The 23,615-nt window shown below is 39.8% G+C and overlaps 1 protein-coding gene across 9 annotated transcripts in view; it reads left to right on the forward strand.

Moving 5' to 3' along the window:
• The window catches only part of PIP4K2A (phosphatidylinositol-5-phosphate 4-kinase type 2 alpha), a 116,916-nt gene that overhangs the window by 37,182 nt on the left and 56,119 nt on the right, over positions 1–23,615 (forward strand). For 4 of the 9 annotated variants that reach the window (XM_074574483.1, XM_074574489.1, XM_074574486.1 and 1 more), the window contains exon 2: positions 23,464–23,615. The exons of the other annotated variants lie outside the window; for them this stretch is intronic. In XM_074574483.1, coding sequence (XP_074430584.1) covers positions 23,496–23,615 — 120 coding nt within the window. In that variant the 5' untranslated portion in view covers positions 23,464–23,495. The remainder of the gene's footprint in view (positions 1–23,463) is intronic. 9 annotated transcript variants of the gene reach the window in all.

Here is a 23,615-nt window from a genome sequence, read left to right on the forward strand (position 1 = left end):
TCACTTTATGCTGGAATTTGCCATCTTGGACTGGAGGATTACAGTTCTGTATGGTTGCCCTTAAAGCATTTTAATCTAATTTTATTACTGACTGTTCATAGTGCATGTTTTTTAGCCATTAAAAGGAAGTTGATCTTCACATTGTTCTTATAGGGGACAATCTGGATTAAAATAATAATGCAAGAGTTTTAAACAGATCATAAATAACATCTGTAACAACTTCATCGTGCCTACTTTTTAAATGCCTTTTGCAAGTGATGAATGTTTAGAAAAACATCATTCTGTTACAGGAGAACTGGAAGAAATCTAGTTTACAGAACAGCAATTAATTGTTTTAATGTGTAAATCAGTCTAGATCCTACAGTTGCTTCTGTAGTGAGGGAGAAAGAGCAGAAGCTGGACAAGCCTGACTCTGTTTATGCGGCCTCAGAGCGCTGTGTGTGACAGTTAATGACACCATGTTCCTCCCGAGACGGGAATGGCTAGCACAGCTCCAGCCTCAATGGAAAAACATCCTTGTGTAAGGAGGCAATTGAAGCTTTTCATGAAAGAGTTCGAACTGACAATAATTTCCATTGAAATCTCATTTTAAACCCTAAATATTGAGGCCGCAGAGGAAACAATAGCGAGCCAGCTGTAACATAAGCTTTACTCAATAAGTTAATTGTTTTTTAGAATATAGTGGTTTGTTCACAAGTTTCTGTGGAAACTTAAAAACATGGGGAATGCGAAATTCAGAGTTAAATGGCTTGTACAGACTTGCAGTCTAATGGAAATGGAATGGAACATCAGTTACTGCTTGCTTAGGGAACGGATGCTCTCCTTCAGGAGAATCTGCTCCCGTAGTAAGCGGCGCGGCTTCCTGCAGCAGGAATTGGCGCTGCTCTCACAGCACGCGTGGGGACACAGTCCAAGGTGACAGATTTGTGCAACAGGCCATCCCATCCCATCCCCTCCCCACCTCCCAGTCTGCCCCTTCAGACACCTCCAGGAAGAAAAGAATGAGCTGTTGCCAGATGAGAAACTTGCTGCCCAGACCCTCCTTAATCAAACGGTCTTTACACACATGGTAATGGATTGAATTTATGCTCTCAATCCTAAATATCTATTATAATCAAAAAAGTACGTTTATAATTGTTCTGATACCTGGTTGTGGCTACTTCTGAATTATGTCTATGAAAAGGTTTTCTCATCCTTTTTTAAGCGTCTCAGAGGTAGAGATTGCTTAGCAACCAACACCTGAGAAAAACTTACTGCGTGGCGCTCTCTTTGTGCTTGAAACAGCGTGCATTTCCCATTTTTACTGTTTCCTTAGGGGTTAAAAATGCTAATTAACCAAACGGTATATCACAGTAATGATGTTATCTGTGCTGCCTTCTCCTTCCTTATGAAGCTTTATCAGTGAAGGTTTAAAAGTTTTTCTTGCCATGTGAAGTCAGAAAAAAAATCAGTCCGTCAGTCTGCTTGCCTGAAGTTTGCTGCTATATTAATATAACAGTTTGTACCAGAAGAAGCACAACTGGTGGGTCTTGTTCCTTCTGTAAGTAGCTCTCCTTTCTTCCTTCCTTCCTTCTCCTCCTGACTCACCGTATGTCTCCTGCTAGATAATAAAATACGGGATGCAGTGAGGGAGAGAGAAGTTTGTTGACTTTGCTCCCCCTCCTTTTTCTCCTTCCTTGCATTATTTATACACTCCTGTGGCCTTAATCCCCCCTTTCATTTTCCTAACGCTTTTGGTTGTTTTGCTTCCGTATGTATATAGTAGATGTTATTTTAATATTTTCTTTAAATATTGAAAAGTTACGTTTTAACCTTAGAGTTCTGCAAGCCCAAATGAGTTGGATTTTTATCAGCGATGCAGTAACTGTGTGGAATGAGTCAAGGCAGTTCAGAGCTTCAAGATGAAAACTGCCGCCTCCTGAAGATCCATTTAGTCCACGTCCTGCCAGAAAATGATGTGTGTTGAGAAAGAGGGTGGAAATGAAAAATGATAATGTTTCCCATTACTGGCAGTAGATGGTTGAGGTGTGAATTTGCTTTCCTGAGAAGGACCTTGCTCAGTAGTGGTAATTTCTGTTGTACCAGGAGGTGTTCCATTGCTTCAGAGCTGAATCTCGATTGATTGAGATGAATCAATTGAATTAATCACCTGATTAGTCCTCCTTAATGTCTTCCCTTCTTTATAGTCTATGAAACTTTTGCGGTAACACGGAGTTACAATTCACTGCGGGTAGACCTCAGGAGTTTCAAGCACCTCTGCGTCTTGTCACCTGTTGCTGCTCTTCCATGTGCTTCTATCACAGTCTGTAGAAGCTGGTTTCTTTCTATGATACAAATAACCTGTAAAGAGATTTCTTTAGTCATCTGATTGCAGAGCATAAGCGGAGCCACCAAGGACAAAAGGTGGAACGCTGGAGCGTATGAATGCTGCTGGTAGCTGCTAGCGAGCTGTAAAGTTTTAAAAACAGGCAAGGCTCCTTAAAATGGTGATGTTCTGCATTTTTTCTGGAGAAGTGTTTGGAAAATATGGCGGTTTGATCAAGCACCAGAGCACACAAAATACACCTGTTTTTATGGGTCGAAGTATGTAACAAAAATAGAAAATTCAGTAGTGTCAATGAAAAAATCCTACACAGGCACAGTCATCTTCCTAAGAAATATCAAGTCATTCCTGCTGCGTTATCTTTCTCGAGTTTTATGTGCATCCTTGTCAGAGAAGCATCTACAGCTGAACTGACAACAAGTGGTTAGCAATTAAATGGATCTGTTGATTTCTACGGTGTTGTCAGCTGATGGTAGTCGGTGTGAAACAGGACGGGGATTCCTGTGGTACTGTGTCATCTCTCCAGCTCAGGATCGTACCGAGGGGAGGGAAAACGCCCCTTGTCATTCTGGCATCGTGCGGTAGCTGATAGTCTGCTTCTGCTAGCCTGCGCTCATCTCCGATGCTTTAGAAAAACAAAGTCACTGCACCTTTCTAAGGTAACTTCTGAATATTGTCATTGTCCTTTCACTTTCTTGCTGCAAGAAAGTGGAAAGGCAAGTGGTCCTGGCTGTTCCAAAAACATTGCAGCAGCTCCAGTGGTCGATGGCGTTGGGAGTTCATCTCCCGAAACTGCCCTCATCCAGCAGCCTCGCTCGAGCTGTTCAAGCCGCTGCATTTTCCATGTCATCAATACGTAAAAGTATCAATATGTAAAAGTAGGAGGAATAGCAATCTCATCTGTAGTAATCTTGGGGATGTGGAAAATGGTGCTTTCTCCTCTAAAAGAAAAAAAAAGACGGATCAAACTCTAAGGAGCTAACTGCTGCCCTGTTGTGTTGTGCTCACTGGTAGCTCAGGCGAAGGGTGGTGGGACTGGGGCAAGCTCTGGGAAGCCTGGGATACCCAAACGCCGTGGTGATGCAGTTCTAGGAAGGAATAAAGGGATTTCTTCCGTGTGGAAGAAATGATTCCTGTCATGAACAGCCAGCCTCTTACTTTTGATGTGCCTAGTTTTCTTTATCAAACAGAAATTATATGAAGGCATTTCAGAAACTATATTAATTTTATTTAACAGGTAAGACAGGACAAAAACCAGGTCTGCAATATTTTGTTATATTGCCTCCTCTGAATTTTATAAACTCTTCTTCAGTATGAATCTCTTAACATCTGTAAAATACAGGTTTTCTCCATCTTCTGTTTCCTGTTTATTAGGCACTGGTTTGAAAGAGTTTATCAAGTGAAATATAGTCAGCCTCTACAGTCCTCCACCATGTCTGCTCTAGTCCCCATCTGCAGGCAAGGACACAGGAAGAATATTTTCTGGTGTGATTTTACTGTTCATATTTTTACGTTCATCTTTGTTGCTTTGAAATCTTTGGGATAATTAGTAACGCTTGGCATTTGTTCCTTTTTAAGAGAAGGTCTTTAAACCTTTGAATCAGTCATTGCAGATGTTTAGCTGCAGCACCCTATAGTTCTCAAAACCCACAGTAGGGATGCATAAAAGTCAAGAGTTGGCAGAGCGTGTGCCAATATACTCCTGTAGGCTCCCACAACAGCAAATCGAATGCTCATCTTAAACTTATGCTAGTTTTTTTTCATTCATCTCCAAAAAAAATTGTATATCATTTGTATACAAGACAAACCCCTATCCAAAAGACAGAAAAAGACTGAATTAAATATGAAGAAAATGACTTGTTAGGAAAGTCCTCAGTAAGTTTCTTATGTTCGTATGGAGTGATAAAGATTTATTGTAACAACAAAACTGTTGAGTAGTTTCAAGTTCTTGAATTGGGGGGGGGGGTGTTGGTTTGTTTTGATTTTTTTTTTTTAATGTGCTACAATAATGGAATATCAATAGTTGAAGGCAGACTCTACCACTCTGTTTTTGTCATAATTCTTTTTGCTTTGAGATTACCCAGCAGTGGAAGGTAGCATCCAGCCCAAAGATGTCTCCTTGCTTGGTCAGGGATTTCTAATGTGGTTATGGATACTGGTGCGTCTGCGTTCGAGGTGATGGCGTGTTAGTAACTTGGACTGCTCTGTTGCTACTGCTAATCATGTAACCGCAGGAGCAGCACTACTTCTGTGCTTACTAGAAGTGTCAGCTTTATAGCTCCTGGGGTGGGTTTTGTAGCCTGGGTGAGGCTCTAAGTGGGCAACATTTCACTAACGTGCATGCGTGGGCTAATTAAATATATGCCTGTGTGAGCTCCTATTGGATCTGTCTAGACCTAAGTAAAATTTCAGGTTTGATAAGGTCGAAATTGCCTCTATCTGTGTTCCCAGCTCTGCAGCTGGCTTCCCAAGTCCTGCTGGAGTAAACCTGAAAAACTTGCCTTGTGTTTTCATATCTTGTTGAAGACCTGCTTTTATTGATTTATAGGATCTGACCCAACTCAGGGGTGGGGGGATGGGCGGGCTTTTAACACGTTTTATATTTTCAAGTTGGGGGGGGATACTTTTAAATGCATTTTTAAACTTTCAGGAAGATAAGTGCTGTAATTAAATAGAGGATTTTTCATGAGTCTCCCTGAGTTCATTGTATTTTCCAGTGAAATAGGTGTAGCTTACTAATCAAGAGTCTGCAGTTCCATACTGTTTGGTGTTATGCTGTCTTAAAAACATCGAACTCATATCAGGCACTGAGACATAACTGTTTAAAAAAATGTTATTTTTTTCCTAGTACTAATGATGCATTATGGTTATACTGTAGGTAGTATAATGGGAGTTACTGCATGAGCTTAATACCAACCCGAGAATCTGGTGGTTCATAAAGATTTTTATTTTATGTCTTTTCAAATAAACATAACTTATCTAAAGAGGTAAAAAAAAAAAAATTGAATATACTCCATGTAGAGCACTAAACGCCCTGTTAAGGCGGTTATAGAGTGATTTGGTGCAAATACTTATTTTTGTTTGGGGTTAGTTGTTTTTCATGTAGATGAAAAGCACCCTGCTTAACCAGAGATAGCCCAGAATAATCAGATAGGAGAACCTATTGCTAGCATTCTTTTCCAACTAAAACTGTCAGGATAGTATAGGAAGAATTAGTTTTACGAATTCAGTGTTCAAAAACTAAAAGTAGATCTCAGCAGCTTCTGGAACTTCAGAAAACGATGTGGCGTGTGCTCTGTCATTTTCTTTTCTGTAACTGTGGCCTGACAAATGAGACTGTCACGGTCCTGTCCCATCGATCTGCTGAGAAGGTCCCCTGCAATTTGAGGCAAGACGCTGGTTGGTTAGACCCACTCGATGACTTGGCACCAGAAATAAATGAATGGAAATCGTTGGTACGGGCTTACCACAGGGTTATGGTATGGACTGCTCAGGATGAAATACTCTACCGCCGTATAATATTCTGCCCAATTTACTGCTTGCCGTCATGCTGCGTATCCCCTCCCCCCCGTCCTGCTCTCCTGCTGCCTTGGGTTGATGTGGCACTGTGGTGAGCCATTTCAGCCTGTTAACTCACTGAAAGGAGGAGGAAGAACCACAGTAATTGTCCTTGCGGCTCAGCAAGAGCAAAGCCACCAGCACTGGGGACAACGTGGGGGGGAGGATGGGGAGAGGCACGGAGCCTGGACGCACCAGACCTGCTTAGGCTGCCTGCAGCTCCCCACCTTGACCAACGCAGGGCTTGGTGTTAGGTACAGCAAACGACTTCTGTGGAAAGTGGTTTTCAGGAAAAAATGAAAGGCCACTTTGAGGGCCCTTTGCCATTTCTTCCTACCAAGGCTTTAGGATTTTTGTTCAGCTTATAGAAAAGCAGTTAAATTTAATTCAGAAGGCAGCTGACTCAGCTCTTCCTTGCAATAACAAGATTTGGGTCAGAAAAGATTGGAACAAGAATAATGCTCTCTTCTGTTGAATTTGCAGTGCTTTACTTACAATGCAGAATTGCCATTTTACCCGTATTATTGGTCAGTCTCCTTTTGTTTCCTTTCCAAATCGCTGTGTATGAGAGGCCAGGTAAGCTGCTTCTGTTGGCTTATTTATTTAGAAACATTCACAAAGATAGTCAGGCAGGTGTTGTGCCCAGAACAACTTGTAACTCCAAAAATAGATGGTTTAGGTTGAGCGTCACGCTGATAGCTTGGATTTCGCCTGCGTTTTTTTGGCTTTCTTCCTTCCTATCGGTGAGTTTCTCTCTCCTTCATTTACTTTTTTTCTAGAGTTCTTGGCTTTTCTTCCCGTTAACCTGTCAATGTCAGTGGGAATTTCCATTAAGTTACTGCAGTTTGAGTACGGCAGCCTAGGCCCCACTCTCTTGCATAGCGGGAAGGCAAACACTGAGAGTCTGATTCACCACCTTTATTTCAGTTTTGTTTCAGCTGCATAGATATCAGTGTAGATATTTTTGATGCACAGCCTTTGGGATGAAAGACAGTCAGGCCTCTGATCCTCAGCAGAAGCTTTTGACAGGGTGACTGTGCGTCCTCTCTGCTATCCGGAGACACCAGAGTCTGATGCATTTGGGGCGAAACACTCATGGACATCGTTACGTCAAACTCAGAACCATTAAGGGTGTCTTCAGCGCTGCTGTGCCTGACCACCGAACTTCAGTCAAAGGCACCTTTACTCCAAATGCCTTGTCTTTAAAATATCTGTCCCACGTTGTACATTTCATACGGTATTAGTTTGTCTCGAAACTGAATATTGACATCAGCATTAAATCTATTGTGCAAAATACAGTGACTTTTTTCCCCCGCTAGATATAACCATTGTTTCGTTCTTTTCTTTCTGTTTTAAATGTTTTAGCTTGTTTTATCTTGAATCCAATGTCTTGGTGTAGCATTTCAGAGAGAGGGGAAGGCTACCCACAAAAAAACTGCTGTGACACTGGTTTCATTTGTTCTGCTTTCCTTGGTTACTGGTGGTTCAGCAGAAAACGAAGAGATTATTTTGGAAGAGAGCCTGACGTGCATTTGAAAAAGAGACCACTGAGATGAGTCGCCATTCTTGAATGCCGAAAAGTGTTTGTGAGGATTCTTTCTTCTGACTGTAGACTTCTGCACACTTTTCATAGTAATTGCTTGCTTATCTTGATTATGTCCACAACCATGTATTTATGTGTCACACCCAGCCCAAGCCTTCCTGCGGAGTACAGTTTGGGACGGCGCAGGAGAAGGAATCAAAGATTTTGGACTTAAATCCTACATTGCCCAAAGGCAGAGATCTTCACTAGAGCTGTGAGACGAGTGACTCTGCGTTGTGAGCAAAACTTCCTCCTGGGATTGTTCTGGTTTTCTCAAAGAGCAAATCCAGCCTGTTACCCGTTGATTGTTTACATTGCACATAGAAAATATCTTTAGGACTTTATCATAGTTTCATACTTCCTTTTCTGTTAATACAGATTTCTGCTTCTGGAGGCTTGAGTGTGCTTTGATTTTTCCAGAAGAAGAAAACGGTGGTTATTTTTAGCACAAGCCTGCTTTCCAGGTTGCTGTTCGTCACCGTTTTGCTAAATGGCTCCTCACAAATGTGGCAGCAGGTTTTTGCCTCTGTGCTCTTAGGATATACGGGTGTTGCTTTTTGTGAGAGTTGATCCAAGTCCTGTCAAATCCTTCCTAAAGGTATGGTTAAGCTCCTTTGGTTCATTAGCCATTTCTCATGGGTAATACTCCTGCTGCAAATAAATATCTTCATCCAGACAGTAACAGATAAGAAAAGCATGGCTTCTCCTTGAATGGCAGCACTCTTCATTTTTTGTAACTCAGGTTCCCTAACTAATAAGCGAAAAAATCTCACTAAATCAAACTTGATGTCGTTATAGGTTAAATAGTGCACCCAGGATTTTTTATTTAAAATATTTGGGAGCCTTTCCAAAATTTCAGTGAACGTATGCATGGATTAGTGCAAGAAATATAAAAGATTTTGCATGGAAATGATATATGGTAATAATTATATACTAATCAAAGAATCAGACTCGCTCCACATGAGGTGGGAAGTCTTCTGGGATGGTTAAGACTTCAGACATGAAGAAATATTTTTTGGTGGTATAAATGTGTTTGCTAGTTGTTCTTTCCAGTCTAGCATTATTTTTGCTAATGACTTTTTTTTCCTTTTCCCTACCTGTCCTTTTATTAAAAACTGGAAAACAGTATATGGTTGGTTGTAAAATACAGTTTTATATCATCAGAAAAATGTTCAGGAGGCGTAATCCACTGCTTTAAAAAGAACAAATCTCAAGCTAGCTACGGTGTAAGTGACTGATAATTCAGATGCAAATTTAGGGCCAAGAAAATATCTTCTGTCAATAACACTGCATATTTCATGTTGAAGTGTGTTGACAGTTACAGGCTCATGTATAAAAGTCGCATCAAATTAAGTTTAAGAAACCAAAACTGAGGCTTTGTATTTTTTCTCTTCTTCCTTCCTTCTCTTCCCCCTCCTCAGCCTGCAGTGAACATTACTACTAGTTCAAAGCGCTTGCACAGGTTTAATTCTCACAAAAAGGGCAGCTGCTCACAGACCTTCTGCTTCTTGTGCATCTTCCCAGCGCTGACGGTTTGGGTTTTTCCTCCCGGCACCTTTGCACGGGCTCTTCGCTGTTTGCTCATGTGACTTTCTATATTTATATTCTCTGCGAGGTAAGAATGTATTTTGCATAAAAGTCAACAGTCTTTATCCTCGGCCTCCAAAAATTGTTCGTACTACATAATAGTTCTCAGTAAGTAGGTGCTTTGCAAATATTTGATTAGCAGAGTAGCGAAGGAATGATAAGTGAAACCCAGCCGGCCTCTGCAGTAGCAGACGTCTGGAGCTGAACTAGTCGCCCTCGGCTCCACTTGGAATTAACACAGAGAAAGAGGTGCTTTAAAGGCAGTATCTTATGGCCTGTTTTAAACACTTGACCATGACAAGGTCAGTCGGGACTCAGTTTGTTGTTGACTAGATCTCCATCATGGTAAGTGCAGCTGAGTCTTATTCCTCAGCTCATGCTATGTCCATAGTCCATTGAATTCTGCTCTGTGTGTGTGAGTATTGCTGCTCTGATGCTTTATTAATGGTTGCAAAAACTATTTACAACGTTAACTATTGCCTTAAATCTTAAGGCAGACTAAAGTTAAATCCTTCAATCAATGTAATATCTGTCTGGGGAAAACCGAAGTTTGCCAAAGGAGGACGGAAAGTGAAGCGAGTGAGAAATGATTTAGGTGTTTGCTGTTATTTCCTGTAAATTGGGAGTTACTAAAGGCTGATCTTGGTTGGAGTGGACTTAAGGGGGGAGGAGGTTAAGAGACTGGTGGCAACCCGGTATGGACACTTCAGGTGCTTCTTGGTCAAGATGTAACTTGTGAGCTGGTAACAGATTCCAGCAGTTTGGATTTTCTTGTGAATGGGAACTGCTTGATAGCAACTGAAACAGCAACTGGTCTGAAAGGTAAGTAGCTGCTAGTGAAGCGTCTCCTGGTTGGTTTGGGGGTGGGCTGTTTCTTTTTTAGTGAAAACGCACAAGTAAATGGCTTTGGAAGTGCCCCCACCTCAGCTAGTGAACGCCAGGTTTGCTTTTGGTTTTACTGCTTGCCAGGAGACACTAATGTAAGCTGGGTGCACACTGTTAAAAAGCACTTTGCTGCCAAATTCAGCCTGCTATCCAGATACATTAGAAGCGTAAAAAAGGAAGGCAATCTGTAACTCGTAGTAAGGTAAAAAGCAAGTTACATAAATTTCTTTGTTGAAACAATTTATTTAATGTTTCGGATATTATTTTCCTCTTTATTGCACCAAATGATTTCAATATACTTTTAAAGTGTTAACAGCGAAGTGGATGTTTTAAGGATGAATTACACTTGTAATTTTCCCTAGCTTCTATGAAACAACAAATACAGTAATTTGTGAACTCAGAAACATTTTTCCTTTAAGCACTCTCCTTTCAAAGAAATTTAAAATGACCAATTGTATAAAGATGGGCTAGATGCTGTTAAAGAGCCACATAAGCATTTCAATAATTTTACTGCAGATGCATTTCTTGTCTCTCTCCGAGTGGAGCATTAAGTCTTTCTCATGGTCTGGACTTTTCACTTCCTCCAGAGCACTCACTGAACCAGAGTTGAAATGTCTGGTGTGCTGAGATGGGCTTGGGAGCTGAAAGAGAGATTATTGCAGTGATGTTAGTTTTAGCAAATTGTTCCTTTTTTCGAAAGCAATAAAAAAAACCTTACAGCTGGTGACAGTTTGTGGTTTAGAGGTTCTGAAAGGGAAATTGGACAACAGTGGTTTTAATATAATTTTAACACTCTTTCTAGCATTTGCTCTATCTGGAGATTCTTTAAATATCAAAATTCATACTTTCTAAAGTTGAAGTTGTTCCTGTTTTATGTCACTGGCTTTTTGGTACTTTCCTTAGGCTGTAAGACCTCTATATTTTATAGAAAAACAAGATTATTGGCTTGAAGGGTACCACTAGTCAAGAGTAAATTCATCACTTATTGCTAACTTATTTGCACAAGTATTTGCCTACTATCTGTTGTGGATTTTTATTTTGATTGTAACTGGCAAAGTTTTCATAGGAAAGAGAGCTCAGCAGCAATTAATGCTACTTCAGTTTGAAAACTTGAACCTAAATAAATCTCCACTGGTAAGGTTTGCCTTCATATTCAAACCTCAATCAGAACCATTGTCTGGCTAGCTCTTGGGAGTATAGATTTCCCCAAATTGAACAAAAGTCAGTGGAAGCTGTTTCTGTGGGGCACTCCTGAAAACCAGACCAGAAATACTCTAACGTGGGAACCCAAACATCCGTGTCAGGTTGGGTGCTGAAGACGCAGGTGCACCAGCCATGCTTCTCATGGGAACTGGTTTCTGACAAGCAGAGCTAATAGACAGGAGTCGCTGTGCATTTTCAATTTGCTTGTGAACCATTCTCCTTCCAAAACAGCTTGTACCCAGTGTCTCCAGCTGACGTGAGATGAAGCAAGCTACAATAGCAAAAGTGCAATTTTTTGCTGGCACAAATTAGACCAACACTGTGGTTTACTGGTGACATTTTTCAAGTGCATAGCTAGCTCTAACTTCATCACATCCTGGATAAAACTACTAATTTCTGGATGATAAACCAAAGGGAAATATTATGAGAATACAGCATTCTGTATATATAATTTTCATGTGTACGAAAACCTCAAAAGAAGCAACTCACATGTCTTTCTGGGTGGTACTGGTCCTTAATTCCACCTTACTGTAGAGGAAACTTGGCTGCTTTCCTTATGGGTTTCATCTGAGCTAGTCATATTCAGTTCTCCTTGACATGTTCGATTTCATTAATGAGTCACTGAGAAACGAAACCTCTGCTTCTACAGAGTGTTGGTGGATAAGGGAAGAGCAACTGACATCATCTACCTGGACTTCTGCAAAGCATTTGACACTGTCCTGCATGACATCCTTGTCTCTAAATTGGAGAGACATGGATTTGACGGATGTATCACTTGATGGGTAAGGAATTGGCTGGATGGTTGCACTCAAAGAGTTGCAGTCAACAGCTCGATGTCCAAGTGGCGTTCCTCAGGGGTCAGTACTGGGACCGGTGCTGTTTAATATGTTTATTGATGACATGGACAGAGGTATTGAGTGCACACTCAGGAAATTTGCCAACACCAAGCTATGCGGAGCAGTTGACACACTGGAGGGAAGGGATGCGATCCAGAGGGACCTGGACAGGCTTGAGAGGTGAGCCCATGCAAACCTCATGAAGTTCAACAAGGCCAAGTGCAAGGCCCTGCATGTGAGTGAGGGCAATCCCATGCACAAATGGATTGAGAGCAGCCCTGAGAAGAAGGACTTGGGGATGTTGGTTGATGAGAAGCTCAACATGAGTCAGCAATGTGCGCTTGCAGCCCAGAAAGCCAAACGTATCCTGGGCTGCATCAAAAGAAGCGTGTCCAGCAGGTTAAGGGAGGTGATTCTGCCCCTCTACTTTGCTCTGGTGAGACCCCACCTGGAGTACTGCGTCCAGCTCTGGAGCCCCCAACATAAGAAGGACATGGACCTGTTGGAGAGGGTCCAGAGGAGGGCCACGAAGATGATCCGAGGGCTGGAGCACCTCTCCTATGAAGACAGGCTGAGAGAGTTGGGGTTGTTCAGCCTGGAGAAGAGAAGGCTCTGGGGAGACCTTTTAACAGCCTGCCAGTACCTAAAGGGGCCCTACAGGAAAGATGAAGAGGGACTCTTAATCAGGGAGTGTAGCAATAGGGCAAGGCGTAATGGTTTTAAACTGAACAAGGGTAGATTTGGATTAGATATTAGGAAGAAATTCTTTACTGTGAGGGTGGTGAGGCACTGGAACAGGTTGCCCAGAGAAGCTGTGGATGCCCCATCCCTGGAAGTGTTCAAGGCCAGGCTGGATGGGTCTTTGAGCAGCCTGGTCTAGTGGGAGGTGTCCCTGCCCATGGCAGGGGCTTGGAACTAGGTGATCTTTAAGGTCCTTTCCAACTCCAACCATTCTATGGTTTTTAGCACTGGCAGATAGATGGTATGTTATTTTAGAAAGTGTATTTATTTACTTTTTTATTTGATGGTATCTGTGTTAGTACTTGAGGTCACTTGAACCAGGCCCATATGAGTCATCTTTATCCCATTGAGTTTACGCATTGTGGTCTAAAACATTTCTTTTTAACATCATTTTTATTTTTTTTTTCCTTTTTTTCTCTGGAGTATGACCCTAGAAAAACAACATATTCCTCATGTTGTGCCAAGTGCAGCTCTCCTGAAAATTGGCTTTAGTTGATCTGTCTTGCCTTCTGGGCTTATCTACTAGTAGACAGTAGAAGTGGGAGGAAGACAGTACAGAAAGCCTGAAGACAAGAAGACATTATTGTACTGCTGGCAGCCTTCCCGTGTTTGAAGCCTGCAAAGAAGTCTTCAGTCTAAGGAAGAAAAACAGAGAGGAGCATTGGAAAGATAATCTTCCTAACCAAAAGTTCATCAGAGCGTTTAGTTTTACTGCTGTTTGAATTCAAATTTCGGAGCTTGTGATATAAAGTTTGATGGCTGATAAAGAGCTTATTGATGATCTGAAGGTCATACGTAACCGCAACTGTAAACCTAGGCAGAGATAGAGTGCACTTCAGAATTTATTAAATGGTTCGAACGTTGAAGTTCTACAAACCTAGTCTTAAGTTTTTCTTTTTACACTTAGAGTAAATGTATATCTGGGTGCCCGAGATAGGATACCTCTGTTTTGCATTTGATAAATAATGCAAAACTTGGCAAGAGTTTTCTTTTATATTGAGACAGTAAATTTACCTGGGAAAAATTTGTAAATATTGAAAACTTGTCATACAGACCTGAATTTAGTGAGTGACAATATTTTAAGACTTAAAAAGAAATGTAAATGTTTTTCTTTTCAAGGATGTATACTTTTTCAGTCTTGCTGAGGCTTAGTCATGGCAGTTGTTAGCCAAGCATTTGGGATTATTTAGTTTTCTTAAGTACTTGTTAGCAGTTGTATGTATTCTTGCTGTGAATAGATAAAATTCTGTTTACTTGGGAATTAGAGAAATCTCATCCATTGAGATTCCAAAAGGTAGCATGAAACAAAAAAAACATGTCAAACAAGGCTCTCCTTAAGTGAACCTGTAGACCTGAGGCAAAAGACTATAGTAAATTTTAAAGCAGAAGTTTAAATTTAAATTAAGCTTAAATTGATAATCAATTTATTTTTGTTAATATATAACCGATTTTAATTCTGGTTTACATTTGTATTTAATGAAGTGAGCACTGTCTTTCCAAGTAGGAAGGTATGCTGTATGCCTGTCTCCTCTGAAGATTCTTGACAGTGGGTTGGCAGGCAAAAGTTTGTTTTTTAACAAAGAGATCCTTTTTTTAAATCACTTGTGTCAAGCTCCATCTGATAAATTGCAAGCAATGCACTAAATGGGCATTCTTTTTCCTAAGTTAAATAAAACAACCTTAAATATCCTGGATCCACAAAGTGGAAAATAAGTTAATCAAAGCGATTTTTATACTTGACATCGTAATATTTTTTTAAAAACAAAGGAAGTACTATCTGAAGTCTATAATCAGTTCAACTCATGAACATGCCTTAAGATTTCAAAACTAGATCTCGTCTTCCATAACATTTTTTAATTAGGAGACCAGAAAAGGAAAACAAGTCTTTTTGCTTTTTTGACTCCCAACTGGTTACTCAACTCTGAATGACCTATCTGTTCAGCTCTGTTAGCTGAATGAGCAGAAATGAAGGAAATATTCTGCCTGCACCTGAAAAACAAGTTAGTTACCCAAAGCTGGTTTTGCAGTTCAGCAAAATGATTTTTTTAAGTACTTAAGTGTTGGCAGCAAAAACAGACGTCAAAATTGTTTTGTGTGCATGAAGTCCAGTCATTAGTGCACGTTACTGTTATTTCTCATTTTATGATACATTTTACAAGGTATTGAAGTTAAAACTTCGCTTAAATTTCAAAATACATTTTTGGATTAATTTTTTCATCCAAAAATAGAATTTTTTTTTTATTTACCTTGTAATAACCAAATCTAAGACTGATGGCAGCACTTCCAAATTGAGGGGTTTTAGCTCAAAAACCTGTTGTAACCCAAACCTTTTAAGCTAAGGAACTGCAGAAAGAAGTATTTCTGTGCTGCCTTCGCTCTCCTGCGACCTCGCCTTGGCAAAACGATCCAAATGAACAAAAATTCTTTCTGGCAGGTTTGGGTTGGGTTCTAGCTTTGGTTCATCACACAAGCGACCACACACCCACGTAAGTCAGATGAGGAAAAACGATGGTGTAAAAGCAGGGAAAAATGGGGAAGATCAGAAGTGCTGCTTGTGGGGGTGATGTAGGCAATGCTGACTTGTTTGAAGCGTGAGACTTTATATGCTTTTCGGAAAACACCTGTGGCTCACTAAGCCTATTTTCCTCTTGAGGAAATTCCTTTTTTGTAACTAGGTAGAGGTGTCTCTTCTAGATTTCCTGAAAAATACCCCAGTTTTAACTGTGCATTTTCAGTCATAAGTTTGTATAAAATCATAAATGCTTCCATAAATAACTGGGGGGGGGGGGGAATCAAATGCAAGAAAAAAAGCCTGAGCTTACAAGCTTGAAGGAGATACTTTTAATCTGTCCTAGGTTTTTTATCTTTCCTGATGGCAGAAAAACAAGCATGTTTTTTAACGTGCTGCGTGTGCGCTTCACTCTGACTCCTCATGGCTTGGATGGCCACTACCTTACCCTTCAGCCACTCCACCTTTCTGCCACTGTAGAAATCAATTAACAGTAGAAATTAATGGCTGTCTCGTGTTCAGGAAGTCCAGTCATTCATGCAGGTTACTGTTATTTCTTATTTTTTGATGCATTTTACAAGGTATGGCAACTTTTGGTCTCAGTTTCCGTGATAAAAATGGCAATAGCTTTTACTGTGAGTCTCTCTTTCCAAAAAAATTATCTTTTTTTCAGTTCTTCAGGCTTATATTCAAATTAAAACTAAGGGCAGCGTTGCCTTTCTAAACACCGTTTTTCAAAAAATACTTCTTAGCAAGACTGAAAATGGAAAAATGAGTATGTGTGTGCGGAGGAATGCGGAGGGCAGAAGGGTGCACATTCCAGCTGGCCTGTGCTGGTGCGGTGATGCAAAGCAGCTGCGACTCCCGTTAACTGGCCCTTGTACTGCACAGGCAGCCCGCGCATGCCTCCGGTCCCAAAAATATCACTTGGTTTGATACTACGTGGTTTCAGATCTTCAAAAATGTGCTCACTGTGGGTGCATTATTCAGAACTGTTTAAATTTTATTTATTTATTTATTTATTTTGCGTTGGAGAATTTTATATATTAAGATTAGCATTAATGGTTGAAAATGCATGTTGGTAGCTCAGGGCTTTTTTATTATTTTTAATGTTTATGTATATGTCTATGTATGTGTAAAATATTTATGTATGTGTAAAATATTTATATCTGTATATGAAATTCTTGCTTAAGGGATAAATTAAATCTGTTAAATATTTTTAATTTGGATTTTTAAGCGCAGAGATAATCAAAAAGGTAGCTTTCCTTTATGGTACTATTCATCAGCAATACATAACCCAAGTCCAGGTGTCGGTGATGAGAGAGTGTTTCTTTGGGCTGGTTCTGCTCTCTGAGTCTTGAAATGTGATCGTGGAGTCCAGGAGAGAAAATAAGTGGCAGCTGACCCGGTACTGGCATCAACCACCTAATCGTGGGAAAATGCTTTTTTGACTGGGTTTGAAACAGCATTACCATGGATAGTGTAGTAGAAACTACTACTGAAAATTTCTTATCTTTACCATTTGTTTTAGTCTTCATCTTTCCAGTAAAAGTGATATTTTGTTGTCGCTGTGTTTACTGAATGGCGAAATTTGGTAATTTGTGTTTTGATCTCCCTTCAGATGCACCGTGACACTGGAGCATGTTCAGATTAACGGCACTAAAACTATCAGAGTTGCTTTTTATTTATGGGCTATGACAAATATAAATAGAAAGCGGATTTATGTCCTTTTGCCTATTGAACGTGTCCTGTTGTTCCCCTAAGCCCATGAAATCCGCTGGTAAGAAAGGTCTGACCTGTAAACTGAGGAAAAAGGTCGTGCAACTATTACGTTGCTTTTAACAAATTATATTTTATTTCACATCAAGGGATAAAAAATATGTTTACCTTGAGTTGTTTAATCATTTCAACTTCCAGTTTAATCGGACCAGGAGCGTGATGGGACTTCAGAGCCCATGAACCACCGGCGGCTCTGCTGCACCCTCCCCTCACATCCCTCTTCTCCTGCCAGGCCGGGAAGGCTTTCTGGGATGTGAAATACCAGGCAGTCATTTAAAGAGTCAGCCTGCAGCAAAATGAACATTGCATTACCATGTATCTGGGCGGTTAATATCCAATAAGTAATGATAATAAATCCATGAAATTTCGTATATGGTGTTACCACCAAAATAAGTTGGGATTCGGTGTGGAAAAGGGATATCCAGATATCCTGAGTCATTGTAAACACACCAAGATCCTGTTCTTTTCCGAATACCAAACAACTGGCACATAAACACGTGGCATCAGTGGCAAGAAGCTGCAGAGTATATACATATATATTATTTTTTTTCTATATTTAGGTCAGCATTGATGTTTGAAAATGCGTGTTTCTAGCTCAGGGCTTTTTTTATTATTTTAAATTTTTATGTATATTCATATGTGTGTGTAAAGTATTTATATCTGTATATGAGATTCTTGCTTAAGGGATAAATATATATGTATGTGTGTGTGTGTGTGAACGTGTATTTTTAATATATCTGTCAGAAGGGGAGAGTAATGCATGTTTAGAAACTATTTGAGAGAACAAAGATTCCTGCCTCCTGGACCACAGAAGAGGGGCACACTTCTTGCAATTCTTGCACTTCAGCAATCCCAAATGGCTGTTCTGAGGTTGCCACGCAGCTCGGGCTCTTTTTGGATTCCTTGGACTGTGAGGCCTTCCACATCTCCTCCCAGGAGCTGTCGTGCTGTCTCAGCTAGCGACAACTTCTGCTTTTGCCCTGGCAGCATTTTTATAAACAAAGCCCATTAGAGTGGCTTCGTGTGGCAAAACAAAAAATGCCTGGATGGCATCTTGATAAAAATCTATGAGACTGGTAACCCTCCCGGGTGGCTGCAGACCCGTTTGCCTGAACCTCAGGCGTTACACTGCTTTGAAGTTAAAACATAATGCAAGAGGAATACAGTGCAACCAGGGTGCACCAGGGAGATAAATGAAGGGATTCCTCTAAACCGAGGAAATGCAATACTTACCTTACCCATTTGAACTTTGAGTACGGTATTTTGCGTGGTGCTGCACAGAAAATTATTACTTCTCCTGGAGGATATTGGCTGAGAGCGGACAAATGGTTGTAGCTGACGGTTAACGCGTGTCGGCAGAGCAAGTTCTGTACGTTGTGCACTCCGATTGCTCTGTAAGGTCCGCATTACCAAGAACAACTGCTGCACTGCTTTTCCGAACAGTTAAATACTTGTGGTATGACCTCTGTGTACTTGCTTATGGTGTCACTCGTGTTCAGTTAATTAACTTCATAAATTAGATTTATGTAATGCAAATGGTATTGCTTCTGTTTTCAGAAAATTTGCCTCCCGGTTTCAGCCTTCACTTAATCCATAGTCAGAAATGGCCAGAAGGAATCATGTTTTAATGTCATCTTTTGACAAGCCAACGATTTCCGAAATAATAACATATTTGTGAGGTTGGAATATATGACAGCACATTGAAGTGTGTAACCAAAAAACCTATTCACAAGTTGGTCTTCCTTCTTTAATAATAATAATAATAATAATTTGTGGTTTCTACATTTGTTATTGCTTCTGAACAATAATGAAGCCCATCTGACGCCTTAAATTGGTGCTTTACGGCATTTATTCTGCCACCATCCCAGTTTGTCACTCTTAGGCAGGATGCTCTTAAAGGCTTTCTCTTTACTGAGCATCTGAGTTGCATGTGTTATATGTGAAATGGTTCCTTAGGTTTCTTTTCCCATTATATTTTGCCTTACTTTGTTGAAGAGATTTTTTTTCTGTTTAATTTCATTTTGCAGTTATGGCACTCAAGTAAGGCTACAGCATCTCCGTATTTGTTCAACTGCTTACTGGGATTTTATGTTTAACTTCATGGACTCATTTTTCCCGATCAGAAAAGTTATACTTGAAAAATACGATCTTAAACGCTGTTACAAGAGATAAGCTTTATTTAATAGGCTCCTTTAAGTATGTTTTCTGGTTGATTGGTTGGTTTGGTTGTTTTCCAAACCTGAGTAACATGATTCATGGAATGTAAGTGTAATTTTATTTCATTTTGTTCCTGCTTGTTGAACTCTTCTTCCAGGATCCACAATAGATCATTTAGAAAATCAGCAGAACATTTATCTGTGTGTTGTGTATTACTTTGTACGTAGAACTGAACTTATTTCTGTTAAAATTTTCTCTATGTTGTAAATAAATACTTGGTGCCGCCTAGCATCCTTCTCCCTTTAGATACTCTCTTGTGAAGCTTCAGGACAAAGACAAGTGAACTCCAAGTTTATCTGTTGCCAGATAAGGGGTTTGTTCCTTATTTAGAAAAATATAGACGAGATTGCTGTCGGTCCTTGTGGCAAGTGTGTGTATTTTAATTCAGTATTTCGAACAATAACTGAAGATACCTACTGCTATGAAAGATTGTATTAAACCGCACCAACTTCCCAGCACACAAGTTGGAGTTTAAAAAAGATGGCTTGAGATACTTCTGCTCAAAAATTAAAGTGTTCTTTTACCAATTTTGTGGCAAGCCCACTAGCTAATAGCTTGCAAATTGTTAAGTTGTCTGAGCTGCATGCCTTGTCTTGCTTTCTTCTTAACCATTCCATTAGCAAACAAGGAGGAGATAATCTGTGTTGTGTGCATCACAACTCATCCAAATCTGAAGGACTTCCACGGCTTTACAGTTTCCCTTCGGACTGCGACTGCACTTTATTTTAGTATGCCGTTTGCTACTCAAACTGGTTTGCATGTGAAAAATCTCCACTGCAAATAAATCATATTTCTATTCTATTTTCCATTTCATTAATGTGCACTAGTATCTTTTACACACTATTGCATTTCTCATAGCTTTTTGGAAGAGTGAGGGATTATCATGACAGGCATTATATCTGAGCTGCTTAATTTATATTTGGTCTTTGATTATTTGGCACATTATGAAGTGTTAATTTTTGCACTCACTGAAAGGTGTAAGCAGATTCACAGGAAGTTTAACCAAATCTGTAGAAATGTGGCTTTACGCTTGTCTGACAGCATACAGCAGATGTTCTGGATTTTCTAGGCTGCGCGAATGTCTAAGAGACTTGAAAGACTTAAAAACTTGCAGCAAAACATTTGTGAAGGGAAAGGGATTTTGATGCTTTTGTTGTAGGTCCTTTAAACACTTTCACTCCAAACTATCTGAAGAGGAGTGATAGCCAAGCTATAAAATCCTTTGTTTGGATTTTGGGCCCTGATATTCCAAATTTAAAGACAAACACCAAGAAATTAATGCTCTTCGAAACCATTTTTTGTCCTGTGTTTTGGAACTATATTCGGTATGTCACAATATCCTGTTCGGAGCTTTCTTGGGTATGTCACAATATCCTGTTTTCCACATGGATGCATGTACTACAGACCTTCCCTCCTCAAAGATATCCTTGGACTTTTCGAAACAGCAACTAAAAAGTCTCATGAAAACATCTGGGGTTTGCTGGGAAATTTTTTGGTTTGGTTTGGTTTTTTAATTCAAAGTCAGACTGTAAGACTTCAGAAAAGTCTTGCTACTTTTTTTGATAAAAAGGAAATAAGCTCTAATTGATGTGTTCCTTTCTCAGAATTTCTAAATCCATGAAGTGTATTTAATATTTTTGCAAAGTATTTCAGATATTCTGTGTTTAGTATTTTGGGGAAAGTATGTCTTTCTGCATTAAGGCAATTTGAAAAACATTTGGTTCAATTGGGCCTACTTTTCTAGCATTAGATTATTCAATTTCATTGAAAGCCAGCAATCTAATGACAGGTATCACCTGAACTGTAAAAACATGAAGGTGCTCTAGTAATTACTGGTAGATATTTTGAGACATGTAAAACTTAAACGCCTATTACTCTGGCAGCTAGGTGGGCTTTTATGTTGGTTTAGTTTTTTTCTCTCCATATACCTCTAAATTAAAATGATCCTAAAGACTCAGAGAAAATTAAATACTTTACTTGGTGTTTTTCTTAGTCATACAATTGCTTTAATTTTAGGACTTGTTTCTGAATAGGTAACCAGAAATGACTTATATAGGAGAAGTCTCCTATGCCATTTAAACTCCTAGCACGTTGTGTAGTTAATTTTAAAAAAAAAAAAAAAGTCTGGGTAGATATTTTTTACCTTGTGTTTTCAGGAAAAAAAAAAAGAGATGAATTTTTGTGTGATTGAAATGATGAAAACCTCATTTAAAACAAATTAAGGAGTATTTTGCTGAACTGATTTATTTCTCTACAGCAGAACTTAGCTTAACCTTTTATTTCTCTTGCAAGAATGGCTTTGAGTGTAATTTAAACTGTCAAATGACATTTATCAAATGATGGTTTTGCCCTGTAACAGGCAAATGTCTTCCACAAAATTGATTAGCTGCTGACCTCATCCACCCTTTTCAGACCCTTCAAGGTAGATTTCAAAGAGTTGTAAAATAATCACTTCACTTTCAGTTTATACTTCAACACAAGGCGTTTACTGTCCCGGTAGCGATGCTGCAGCGGGTTCCACATCTGGGAAGGAGAGGATGTAAACGCCTGCCTATAGCTCTGCCTGTCACCACCCGGCCCGTTGCGCTTTAGCCTGAACCCCTACTCCTTGCAAAGTAGGAACAGCTTTGGAAGTGGCTTTTTACTGGATAATACAATGAATAAGATTAAGAAACTTTATCTTCTAGATGACTGTGCTCAAGTAATCAGGAAAATGCTCTGTTTGGTAAGACCTGTAGGGTGTTCAGTTACCAAGAAGGTGCCGGAAGAATGAAGGATAATAGTCTCCCAAATGTGAAATTTTAGACCCCCAACAGTTTTCCTCTGTTGCGTTCTTGTTCTCTAGCCTTGTTTTGTAAGAGCAATCCATTAGAAGCCAGTAGGCTTGCTTTTGTAAGCATTAACCTACCAGTAAATGAAATAACTGTGTCTTTGAAGAAGTTTGTGGCCCTGTCAAAATGGTCGCTCTGTGTCTGAACGAAAAAGTACTGTCGGATATTTTTTTCTCTTCGGAGCAAAGTTTCCTTGCCAAAGAAGAAACTGAGATGCAGAAAGTAAACAATGGACATAAAAATCTCAGAACTGCTGGTGGTGTTAAAAGTTCAATTCTATTTTTAGACCTCAATAATTTCTTTCTTCCGAAGTCTCTTCCACTCCCACTTCTTCCAAAATCTGTGTTTAAAAATACACAAATTTGTGAAGAATGCACTTGACTTTCTCTCAGAGTAACAAACCAGATGTAGCTTGTTTGTCTGGGCAGAACAGGCTGCTGTGCCCTGGCTTTCAGTGCAGAAAGAGAGCTGGGAGATAAGCAGAGCTGAAAAGAAAGTAGCATTTCCACGACTTCAGCCTCATCCAGCATCAGGAGCAGGGATTTTCCTGTGTGAGAAAATGCCTAGAGCCGTAACTGCAACCGAGATGTTTTATCAAGCTGTTCAGTGTGAAAACGTGTAATCCCTGTGTAGGTTCAGCCAGTGAGTCTGGCTGGCTGATACGTTAAATTAAAAGTATCTATGCTGTGTATTAAAGCTGAGATATTAAATGCAAGAAACCATGTACACAATGAAGGCTTTAAACAGGAGGAGAGTTTCAAAAGCAACCAGGAGGCATTGCGAAGTAGTCTGCGTGTGATTTGTGATGTGCTTGGGATGAAATTTTGGACATTGATGTACATGGCTTCTTTGATTTTGCACGAGGTTTTTGTTGTTGGGTTTTTTTTAATGAATAATACCAGCTGTAATGTGTTACGCGGGTTTCTTGCTGCAGCATCATAGTGATAGGCATCAGCTTGTATCTGTTGGAGAATAGGATCATTGTTCTGGCTCCTGTAGCTAAACATGCAATATGTGCTGTAAATTGCCTGTATTATATGCTGCTTAAATATCTCATTGTCTGCTTTGCATATAAGCAATTTGTTGCTGCTTATGTTCTGACAGAATGAAAACTAATGTTTAATTATGCATTGCCCAAGTAATGTGGTGTTTAGGGTGAATGTATCTGAATTAAATAAGGGCCATTAATAATGCCTAACAATTTATGATATATTCATTGCTTGATTTCAAATCATATAAATTAGAGAAGCTTATTTGAAATGTCACCAATGTAAGATGGCTTTGTGGGAACACCTCTCTGTGTGCTAATTTCAGAATCATTACCAGCTGAGTCTTACTATTTATTCAATGTCCAGTAGGCTTTTATTATTCCCTTATTTGCAGTTTAATTACAACCTCTGTTTTCCTGACAGTGTGAATTCAATCCTAAACCTGCGGGAGCAAAATGAGTTGCAATCAGTGGGTTTTTTGCCTGAAAGCCTCCTCCGGCTTCGCCCCCCTCCCGCCTGCCATGACCCAGCCACAGCTCTGTGCACATCCCGACAGCCCCACGTTTTTGTACCAG

Source organism: Larus michahellis, chromosome 2 (genome assembly GCF_964199755.1).
Source record: "Larus michahellis chromosome 2, bLarMic1.1, whole genome shotgun sequence".
In the NCBI taxonomy this organism is placed as follows: Eukaryota; Metazoa; Chordata; class Aves; order Charadriiformes; family Laridae; genus Larus; species Larus michahellis.